At 39.8% G+C, this 11,854-nt stretch overlaps 1 protein-coding gene across 1 annotated transcript in view; it reads right to left on the reverse strand.

Moving 5' to 3' along the window:
• Positions 1–731: 731 nt before the first annotated feature.
• ARPC1A (actin related protein 2/3 complex, subunit 1A, 41kDa) overlaps positions 732–11,854 on the reverse strand; it is a 12,684-nt gene continuing 1,561 nt past the window's right edge. Inside the window, exons 3-9 of the mRNA XM_009889210.1 lie at positions 10,138–10,360; positions 8,305–8,412; positions 4,682–4,894; positions 3,478–3,553; positions 3,084–3,277; positions 2,282–2,372; positions 732–1,128 (exon numbers count right to left, since the gene is read on the reverse strand). Of these exons, the coding sequence (XP_009887512.1) occupies positions 1,090–1,128; positions 2,282–2,372; positions 3,084–3,277; positions 3,478–3,553; positions 4,682–4,894; positions 8,305–8,412; positions 10,138–10,360 (944 nt within the window). The 3' untranslated portion in view covers positions 732–1,089. The remainder of the gene's footprint in view (positions 1,129–2,281; positions 2,373–3,083; positions 3,278–3,477; positions 3,554–4,681; positions 4,895–8,304; positions 8,413–10,137; positions 10,361–11,854) is intronic.

Here is an 11,854-nt window from a genome sequence, read left to right on the forward strand (position 1 = left end):
CAATGCCTCCGTGAGCTACTGAGGCTCAGAACTGAACTTCAAAAGATAGAGTCACCTGGAGACAAAGGATCTGCACAGAAGCCAGACCATGCTGATACTTCTGTTAAGCATGCTTCATTTCTCCACCAGTCATTATAAACACAAAATTTTCTAGGCTGAGCACTTAGCTCTACCACGGCATGCAGGCCTGCGTAGCTTCAGGGACTTAAAAAGTGATTTGCTTTTAATTTGTCCTCCTAAGATCTGGCTCAGCAGATTTTTGCCTCGCTTTCCACACACAGCCTTCCACCCCGTATCCCAGGCACTGCGCTGCGAGAAGTCTTTGTACAAATCCTAAAAGGTAACTACAAATAATTCCGGTCATTCATCTTTGGAAAACGATGACCCACTAAACAGACAATAAAAAAAGACATTCAGGTTAATTTGCTATTATTACTGACTAAATGCCAGGCAGACAGAGCTAAGAGTCGGCAGGACAAAATTGTTCAGCCTCTAAAATCATCACCTCAAGGGAACAATTCCCCTGAAAGAAGCCCAGCTGACTCTTCACATCCAGACCATCAGAACTCCAAGTCTTCATCTGTCAACCTTACGAAACTTTCAGTTAAGAAGAACTCTTCCTGTTTTAGGGCCATAAAATATCACTGCAGGGTTTTCCCGCCCTCTCTAGCAGAGTTAATTCCCTTAATATCCCCTTTTTAATCTCTGCTAATGAGCATCAAAACAAAGAATCAGTTTTTCTTTTTTTTTTATTATTATTATTATTTCTAGCAGACAATTTACATAAAATTCCCCTTTTAAGTTAGTGATTCATAACTTCCTGCAATAAACTACTTAAGGAGCAGCTTTGGTAAAGAATGGAATGAAACAACCAACCGAAAAAAATTAAAAAAAAAAAAAAAAGAACAATCACAGCTGATTTTGAAACCAACACAATTCACCAAATTTAGATTCAAAAGAAAATCTGCCAAGCTGTATTTTCTCAGTGTTTCCAAATACTCCACCTTCGTCCTCCCTTTTCGGTTTGTGCAGATGTGGGAGCTGCGTTCTGTCAAGCAGTTTGTCCTGCTAGATCACGGAAATCCATCTTTACATGATTCGTAGACCTTGAATAGAGGACTCTAAGGTCTTGAAAGAGAGAAAAACGTTTATCACAATCTGCTACAGTATCCTGCGTTAAATAATTCAGTGTAAATGCCGAAGCTAAGAAAAAACAGTAAAACCCCTGAATACTTGAGATTACACTCATATTCAAGATCCAGAGACCACTACAATCATTCATTTCAAACTCACGCATACAGAGACCAGCGATTCCACCCTCTCCCCCTGAAACTGCACTAAAGCAGCTTATATATCACCTCAGTTTCTTATTTGGCTCCTGTCCCCACCAGAGCTTTCTGGCATTATAGAATACAGATAAACTATTCTTTTCCTAAAGGGCAGAGCGCAGCTCTCAGCAGCTTGGGGAGGCCAGCAGAGACCTCTGTTGGCCAGTCCTCAGCAAAGCAAGCACTTACCTTAAATCCTTTTAGGGCTTTCAATGCAGTGCTGACTATATTTTATATCTGTTTGAGGTAACTTCCTACCACTTTGATAAGTTAACTGTGAGAGGGCGGGACCACGTTCTGCAGAAAGACACTGAGCAGAGTCCGAAGGGATGGAAGCAAGAGGCAGCGGGCCTTGTCGTACCCATCACAGGATGGTTTGGGTTGGAAGGGACTTTGAAGATCATCCAGTTCCAACCCCCTGCCCTGGGCAGGGACACCTCCCACCAGCCCAGGTTGCTCCAAGCCCCGTCCAACCTGGCCTTGAACACCTCCAGGGATGGGGCAGCCACAGCTTCTCTGGGCAATCCGGTACAGTGCCTCACCACCCTCACAGTAACAAATTTCTTCCTAACATCTAATCTTAATCTCCCCTCTTTCAGTTTAAAACCATTACCCCTCATCCTATCGCTCCACTCTCTGATAAAGAGTCCCTCCTCACCTTGTGGCTGAGGTAGAGGTTGGAAAAGAAAAGAATTAGTGGGATTCCTACAGGGACACAAGCAATTCCATTAAAAAATTAAGTCTGGATTAGCACCATCTGCTAAGCAAAGTATATCTGCATTTATGCTGAATCTTGGATCTGTCTTCCTTAGGGAGTTCACCAGGTATTCCAGTCTGGATTTCCTACTGCTAATAAAATCTGCATGAGGGCTGAGCCCCAGAAATTGATGCTAGAGATCAAAAAAAACCCACCACTGCTCCAAGTTCACATAAACATGGTAGTAAAAGCGTACCTTGAAATCCCAGATGGTCATTGCTCCGTCAATGCCAGTGGTGCAGAATTTACGACAATCTCGTTTGTCTATCTCATAAATAGACACTTGGCTGGAAACAGAGAGTGATAGCTGTAACACAGACATCCATTCCAGAGAGCCAAAAAGCTGGGAAATTTTGGTTGAATTCAGCTCCTGCTCTCTCAAAGGGAGACATGGGCATAGCAGAGCTGATGCTAGATTTTGGGTACAATGCTTTGGAAAAGTAAGTAAAGAAAAGGGATGCTGAAAGCCCTTTTATCGCTTGGTGGCTGTAGCCTGAACATTTTTCTTGGATAAAGACTAATTGCTTCAGAAATGTTAGCATCCTCTGAGCTCAGACAGGTTTTAAAATGCAAGGATATTTTACTCAATTAACCTGAATCAATCCTTTTGATGAATGGAAATAACATCTGAAATAGGAAGCTGGTATGTGAATTCCTGTTTCAGGTGAATTTTGCTGACTAGATTTTGCATGGTGCTATCAACCTCTTGTGAACTATCTACATATTTGATAAGATAAACTGTGTTCAAGTTACAGAAGACATTAAACATGAGCAAACAGCAGAAGGACGCATGCCCTGTTAATTGTTAACTTTACCAGCTTCCATGTAAGCCCAGAAATAGACAGCTGTTAGCGAAAGATGAAAATAAAAAATGGGATACCAGCTACACCCATCTGGTAGGACAAATTTGAGCTCTCATAGGTGTGTGGTATATCCTGAGAAACCAAAGCAACAAGGAGAGCGTTCCTTTCCCTCGTATTGGTGGCCAAGACACTCACGTTATACTGTTTTGGTGCAGTGTCTCCAGGGTAGTGTTACGATCTTCTGTAGTGGCTCTTTTATCCATGTTTCGGAAGCGTTCCATAGCGGAAATATTGCGCTGGATGCTCTGTTTTGGAATGTCTAGTTTGGAAACAAAGGTCAGCAAGCCACGGTCGTCACAGTTAAAGAGCATTGGGCAGCAGTCATGGCCCTGCAACCAGAGAGCATGAAAGTACGTCAAGAAACATAACCAACATAATCACCATTTCTTTTTTCTGCTGCTGCTAATTGCAGAAATGCAAAGACAGACACTATGGTAGAGTTTGTTTATTAGTAACTTTATAATGTATGGTGTTTCTCCCTCTATAAAACACTACAACACTCTACAAGGAGAAAATAATAGACACTTACAGCTGCCACCACACTGTTCTCAGAGACAAATGACACACTCAGGAGTGGGAGGAACTCCGTTTTCAGCTGCGAAACCCTGAACACAAGAACATTTGTTAGAGGACTTCATTGAAACCTCTCATCTATGGCTCCAACAAAAAATAGAGACCGTTCTCACACAAGGATTATTGGAAAATAAGTCAGTGTAGCTCAATTGTCCTGAGATGACACCAGTAAGTTGTAATTTGCCGTAAAAAGTTATAATCTAATGAAAGTGTCCGGGAAAATCTATAATAAACATGAAGTATTCCAGGTGAAAGGCTGAAGTTACCTAGTATTGTGGGTAAACAGTGGCAAGAGCTTAAAAAGAACCCCCCCCCAAAAGGTTCAAACTGATGAAGCTATTAATTTCATTTGCATATAAAAAACACTTGAAGTTTTAGTGCTTGACTTCATCTTTTTGGGAGGAAAAAGCCTGTATGTTAGATTAAGTCAACTTTTGTGACTTTATAACAAATGAGAAAAGAGTTCTAGAACACTTTACACTTAATGATATCCCCAGCCGGGTACTCATACAGCTGTAGCCATCAGAACCATAATTCAAAATGAAGCACAGCAATGCCTGGATGATCCAGCAGAGAGCTCCGCTGTCAAAACATGAGGGGAATCTCTTCCTTCATGGTTGGAAAGTCATGAACACTGAAAAGTTATACAGATGAAGATGAGGAGCAGAAGGAGGAGTTGTTAATAAAATATTTTGTTGGATTGGAAGGTGCAAGTTGAAACCTTGCAGCAGCAGTGTCCTAAGGACAGTGGTTGGAATTAACATTTCATGAAATGTTCCAGATGCTGGTTGGGGATAGGGTCTTAGTAGCTATGGAGCGAGCATGTTTCTGGATTCTCTTGAATCCATTTACAAGGAAATATTGTTTCCCAATCACTGAAATGAAACATGGGGGGTTTTTCCCCAAATGTTTCCCCCCTCCCCCTCCAAAAAAAAGTAAATTGACTACACCATCATTGAAGAATTCTTATAAGAAATTTAAATTATATAATCTAAAATTCTAAGAATCTACCTTATTTATACAGGCCTCAAAGAGACTCCTGGAATCTACAGTAAAATTGTCAAAACTGGAAACTGCTCTCGTTGTTGCAAGCACAGCATTCCACATGCTGCTTACTTCCATGTCAAACACCTAATAACTAACAGAAAAAGCATACTTACATCATATTTTTTGAGGCATCAGCAACTGATACAGTACTATCATGACTGACCCAGGCTAGGCGATTACCGCTGGCAGAAAAACTGACACTATGCACCCATCCTCCACTTCCAGCACCCCCAAATTCTGACATCAGCTGCCCAAAAGGCATTTTGGAGCCCCACGGTGTACTGGCTGGTTTTTCATCCACTTCTTTAATGTAAGCAGAAAACACCCTGCAAATAAAAGATTTCAGCATGAACAAAGACAGAAAAAAACTCCTGGGAGCTGCATATACGTTTCATATTGGAAACAACCAGACACATTCCAGTTCTACCGAAATAAGATACTACGGTATCTTTAAACAGGCCACTACCAGCTGGGAACCTTCAACATACAGAGAGAAAGCAACAGTACAAAGGGTGTAAGGCACACAGGTTTCTCATAAATGTCGTGTCTTGTATCTTTCTCCTTTTTTCCAGAAGATGGCACAAAAAAATACATTGTCATTGTATTTTCTACTGTGCTAAGATTTCCCTTTCATCCTTTTGCGGTGCTAATAATTACTCCCAGAGTCAATTCTTCAGTTAGAAAAAAAACCGCAAATTGCACAGTATAATTAGAAGCCAATACAAACACCTACGAAATTATCCACTTTTTAAGAACATTCACCTTTTAGCAGGATTTCAAAGAAAAAAAAAAAAAAAAAGATGTCCAAATGCCAGCACGGGGGCTCTGAGCCACCTTATTCTAGCTCATTACGGAAAGAATGCCTTGAAAACCTGAGTTACTGCAATGTTTTTATAGTTTTTTTCCCAGCACTACAATTTTCAAGATATGTTTAAATAGAAAGCCTCCCCCTTTCATCAAATTCCTTCTGCATGATTCAGACATGCCACAATATGGTGTTCTTGACTGTTGCCATGGAAGTTACTGGGACGTCACAAACATAGGATTAGAATCCATTGAACAGGAGGAGCAAGGGAGCTACGCCATACTATTACCAGAAAAACATTTCACTGGAAAAGAAAAACTGTGATCAAATATTCATGGTTGCAGTCAAACACAAAAAGGAATTATTTTATAGTGAGTTTAAGGAAATGTTGCTCCCCCCTCACCGTTTTTTAAATCTTTTAGATGTGTGGGGTATGCACTTCAAAAGGTACCTATATTCAGCTTATTCAAATAGAGCTGATCATTTGGAACAAGAAGGGTTTAACTGCAGCTATATTAGGTACAGATTTTCAGAGAATTAAGTATAAATTTATACTTGGCTCTATCAGTTTAAATATAATCTAATAGTAATCCTCCAACAAACTCAATTTTATAGACATCTAAAAGGACGGTTCTCTTAATGTATGGAAATAGGACAAGATGTTTAAAGCAACAGCCTTTGACACAAGGCAGAAAAATCATTCCTAAGTAGTGAAAGGCCTTGAAGATAACTGTTGGTTAAAAAAAAAAAGTCTTTACCCTTACTAAAGTCTCCCTCTCTTTTAAAACCAAAATCATCTCAGCTTGAAGGCCCCAGCCTTCAAAGAACATTGGGAAATGACTTTCATTCCCACAGCAACATTGTTCCAACAAGAAGATAAAATTCACACCTATGCCATGCTGTTAGCTATATATATATATTTCTAAAGACAAGAGGAGCTCATCTAGGCCAGCCACCAAAAAAACCTCTGCTGAATACTTATCAACTTGGAGCCTCTTCTGCCCTCCATTCTTTTTCCAAAATGTCTCCCACTTAGCTGCTTATTAGTTGGCAGTGGCTCTGACAGACCATTTCACAATTTTCTTCAGAACCACCTATCAGAACAGATGCATACTTCAGGCCCAGATATCTTTGTTACCTTTAACATGTAACGGAACATTCCCTAGAACTGGAATTCTAGAGATCTATGTTAATCATTTAGCAAAGAGAATATTCTTATGTGGTTTTGGGGAAGAGACAGAAACATAAGTCCAGTACCAATCTCCACTAATTTTCCTTTCTTCCTGTTATGTTTCTATATGGAGATTTCTACGATAAAAGCAAGAAAATTGTTAAATAATTCATCCTAAAGTAAAATGTTAAGCAACAGCAGAAAGTTTCCCAAATGTTTTAAACCAAGATCTGATTTTTTTTCAAAATATACATCATTATTTCAGAGAAATAAGGCACAGAACACAATGAGTTTTCTGATGGTAAACAGAAGACTAAGCAAGTCTTCCAGAGAATGCTCCTAGGAAATTGACTGAACCACATCTTGACTTTCTTACAAAAAACCAAACAAACAAAAAAAAAAAACCCCACCCAAACAAAACCCCAACCAAAAACCACCACCACCCAAAAAAACTCAAACCCTATACTGAAATGAAAATAACTGAAGTCTAACTTCTCAACCAAAAGAGAGAAGAGGAGATAATCAGGGATGCACCGTACTTAACAAGCACTGAACAAAGCCTGTAGCTGAAGTCCAACATAACAGATATATATATCTCAGCTGACCTAATGTCAGAGTCTCAAGATGCTTTATGAACACACATGAAAAAATTTCCACGCATGCAAAGCAGCTACTTCTGGAAGATGAATGAGTACGTTTTACATCACATTTTTTGTGAAAGGAAGTGAACATGTATAGTTCATCTAATTAAAACTGGAGATAAGGCAGGAAAGGGAGACAACTCTCCTCTTCTTCCCAGCTTCCATTTAACGTCTCTCCTTACATAAAAAGGTATCAAAGGATTGAATCTAGATGCATGGCTCTCATTCTGAAATAAGGAATGTAATAGTTAGTCCCACCTCCCCCTCCCACTCCTTCTTAGTCATTTTTAGTACACACTTTGAAGCTTAAAAATTGTCCTATTACATAAAGAATTTAAGAAAAGAAGCTTTCATTATTATTCAAGGTACAAGTGATTAAGTAAAATATGAATTAAAGTCAACCACTCTGCAGACAGTTCCCCATGCAGACTTCATTGCAGTGACCACAATCACTCAGCACAGAGTAACTGGCAGGACCCATCCCTCATGCTGTAATTTCACAATCAGCTTGAAAGACTACCCCATCCATCTCCCATGCCAACCTGTTTTTACCAGCTTTCGAGTTTTTTTAAATGCTCTTCAAAAACGTGTTTTGTTGCACTGAGTTTCAGGTGGATCAATTCCTTGACCCTGCTCACTGCAGGCCTGCAAGAATGTTAAGGCTAGCACCAGCAAAGGGGAGCAAACAAGTGATTCAGGGAAGAAGATGATGAGATACCGCCTTTGGAAGTGCCAAGTTACTCGGAATTTTTAAACTCTAACTAGCAATGTTGGTGTTCTACAAGATAGCACCTGCTAGTCTAATCTCAGCCCAATAACTAGATTTCAGCACTCAGTGCATGCACAGTAGTACTACTTCTGTGACTGTTAGTAAAGAAACTCACCAGTTCATTAGATTCAGGCATGTCCCTCAACAGAGACATGTTAGTAGTCAAAGTCTGCATGCAGTAGCACCAAAGCCAAAATTTCTCAAGCTGGACATTTTATTTGTGTAACAACAACAGTATGAAATGGGCCGTCTTCTGTTCTGATAGCAAACGCATGATCAACGTGCCCATGGTACTGACAAACTTGAATCAGTAATCCAAACTGGTTTACAGGTGCTTTATTTTCTCTCACCTGCACTTGAAGTCACAGGATCCCGCAGCCAGCAAAACATTGTTGGGGTGCCAGTCCAGGCTAAGGACAGTGGAACGAATGGGCTTTTTAATGTGTTTGCTCACCCACCTAAATTTAAAAAAAAAAAAAAAAAAAAGAGAGAGAGAAAATTTATATGAAAAAATTTCACTGGACTCCCCCAAGTACATGAAGTACTGCTCAAAAAGATCACTCCCTTGCCAATGGCTAAACACATCAGTTTTGCAAAACGCACATGATGCCCAAATCTTTCATATTCCCTTGTACAGTCTGTGAACTTTATATGGTTATCTTAATTGAAATTTTAAATACTGTTAATAAACTCATGTTAAATATATATCTCTTCACCCGAGTGCTACTCCCCTCTTAAGTAATTTTTATAATGCATCAGACGGGAACTTGTCAATGTGAATTTTGCACAGTAATTGCCTGGTCCCTTACATCCTATGAAGAGCTCAGCTTTGACTGTGACATTGAGATAACAAACACTATTTTCTTAGATCACTAAGTACCAATCCTCTCCAGCTCCTTCCAGTGAGTTTTAGTCACCTCTCTTGCATATCAACTTTTCTACTGTTTAATAATGCAGTAACTATAAAATGCAACAAGTAAATGGCTGAATTGCCAATGATATCACCAGTGTATACATCTTAATTAATTGAAGTGCAGTGAAAAGTGGTCCCGATGTTGAATGCGTAAATATTAGCCTAAATACATCTCAGCAGATTTAGTTTGCTTGAACTATTCACAAAATAGTAATAAAATCTGTTAGTCAGTTGATGGCCTTTGGGATGACGGTGCTTTTTCTTTGAATTTACTTCCATCAGGCACAAGCAGTTTTAAGGATCGCATTAAATTATTTGTCTTCAATATATGGGGTTTTGATTCTTCTGCAGACAAGTGACACAGAGAAAATGTTAATAACTGTATATGTTGGAAAGCATGAAAGTCCAAAACAATCTTTAAAATATATTTTGCAGATGGCACCATTGTTTACCATCTCCACATGGAAGACTGCAGACAGAATGGCGGGCACAGACACCTGTGGTTTTATGCGTGTTTATGCAACCTAAAGCAGTAGACACTCAACATACTGATTTCACCTACAGATGATATGGTCAACGTAGCTCCAATGCATACAGCTACAAGCGTAGATCCATTAAAGATCAGCAGCACTAAGTTTAGACACCAAAGGGGAAAAAATGTTAATGGTGGAAATATCTGTGATAGTCCTGTCTGAAATCTATAAACTGTGATAAAAATATACAACAGAATACAGAACAGATAGACAACAAGCTCCAACATCTTCCAGTAGACCACCCTGGAGATCAGTGACAGACTTGAATTCTTTAATGACAAGAAACGGCACAACATAATCTATACCGAAGAAAGACTCAAGTCAAGGTTTCTTCATTCATTCTGGAAGGAGGTGGGAGGAGGAAACATTTCTCTTTTTTCAACCACACAGTTGCAGTAAAGAAATTTTTACTCTGCAGAAATTCTTGCACTTTTAGAAAAGCAACATATGTTTATGGCAGTCAGCCGGAACACATCCACGCCAACATGTATAAGCTGAAAACAGGGTAAGACAAAGGCCTTTAGGTGCTACACCAGAGTAAAGGAGTAAAAGAGGGAACCTTTTCCTTAAGATGTAAAAAGTCCACGAAAGAACTGATGAGGCCTATCCCTCCACATTTCCTGAAGATTTTAGGAATCAATGAAACGGTAACCTAGTTACCACCATTAAACTCCAGGCTTTAGCTTTCCCATGCAGACCTTAAAGGTATAAATGGAAATTAAACTCAAACAGCTCACCAGTCATTTTCAGATTCAAAGTAGCACACAGATATAAGTCGAGCTCCACTTCCCACAGCAAATTTGTTCTCCAAGGGAGACCATTTCACAAAGGTAGCTGCACGATTAATTCTCAGGATCACAAGGGTTGGTTTCCACACACCGTCTTTCTGACTCCAGACATAGGCATTACGGTCTGCACCGCAAGTTACAATGCGATCGCTTTTGGGAGCCCAGTCAATACCTGCAATTTAGAGCTCACATTAATAAACTTTTCTCTTTATACCATTTGCTTTACAGTAAGTTGAAACAGAGACAATCCGTTTTGGAATGATGGAAGCCTTCTGCCACAGAGACAGTTATTCCTGTTACGTTAGTATTCCCCTTCTTCATTTATTCTCCAGGCACCATTTTAAACTGTTAGGGATATTGCTTTGCCCCTCTAGCTTTCATCAAAATTGCAGATCGCAAATTTCCTGATTCCACAGAGAATTTGGCCGCTAAGGAAGCCCGCTCTGCCGGCTGGCCAACAGGTGGAGCTCTGCAGACCGGCTAAGTCCTGTTCATCGACATCCTTCAAACCACCGACTTCTGCCAGAGACCCGTCTCAACAGCAGAAACCCAGCAACTCTAAAACTATGCACAAACCTCTAACAGAGTTGTCTGCTTGCTGCCAGACCGCAGTCAAGACCTAAAAGCTTAGATAGCAAGAGGTTATTTTGGTTAGAAGTTGTCAATATTTATGTGCTGAAACAATCCTTACATTTTTTCCATGCCAATTTAAGCTGTGCAATGAGAAAGAAACATTTACCAAGCAAAAAATAACAAATTCAAATAATAAAACGAAGCCTTTGACAAGCCTGCCATTGCTTCTTTCCCTTCTTATGCAATGAAGGATGTTCTCAACTGGAAAGTCTCACAGCAACATTATTTTTCATCTTTTCTTTAGCATTCCTCTTTGAGATGCAGAGCGATCTCTAACTCTCCTTCCACAAAATTGTATTTCAATGGTTTTCCATAACTGCGTTCTGTATTAAAAATATTCCTTAGGCATACAAACTGAAAAAATGATGAAAGTTACAGAAAGAATTTGTACTAATTTTACCATATCAGTCACATACAGTGTACTCCAAAATAGGCTTACACTTAAAAAGTTCAATTTTGAGGAGGCTGGTAGCCTGAAACCATAGTTACACAAGTCAATCTAGCACTGCCTTTGAAAGGGGGACCATCCTGCCTCTCTTTACTTCTCTCTCCCTCCACCTCTCTTGCATCACCGATCTTCTGACCCATGGTAAATTCAGCTTTTCAGCTTCGCAGAAAACTAAGCTACCAAAAGGAGCACACAATGCTCTTCCTGTAAGTGAACAGCAGCAGCTCACCACAAATACCTGAATCAAGACACAGAAAGCAAGACAAGGGACCTTGTCCCTTGTGATCAGAAGCTGGAGTGGCAGCAGCTGAATCACTCCTGTCAGAGGCAACAAACGGTTTGATCAGTCTATCTACTGTGTGTAACCACAGTTTAAGTCTATTCTTTACGACAACCACAGCACTTAGTATTCCAAAGGTATACGCTATGCAGGAAAGCAGAGAGAGCTCTTTTCCCCAGTCATGAATATTTGGCTTCTAACACTAACAGGTACAAGAAAAATGCAGAGAAATGTCTTTGGGGAACAGCATGTCATTTGTAAATTCAGCCCAAGTGACTCTTCACAAAAGAGCATGTACAGTTGTG

The sequence above is a fragment of the Charadrius vociferus genome, unplaced genomic scaffold, assembly GCF_000708025.1.
Source record: "Charadrius vociferus isolate BGI_N301 unplaced genomic scaffold, ASM70802v2 scaffold787, whole genome shotgun sequence".
NCBI lineage: Eukaryota > Metazoa > Chordata > Aves > Charadriiformes > Charadriidae > Charadrius > Charadrius vociferus.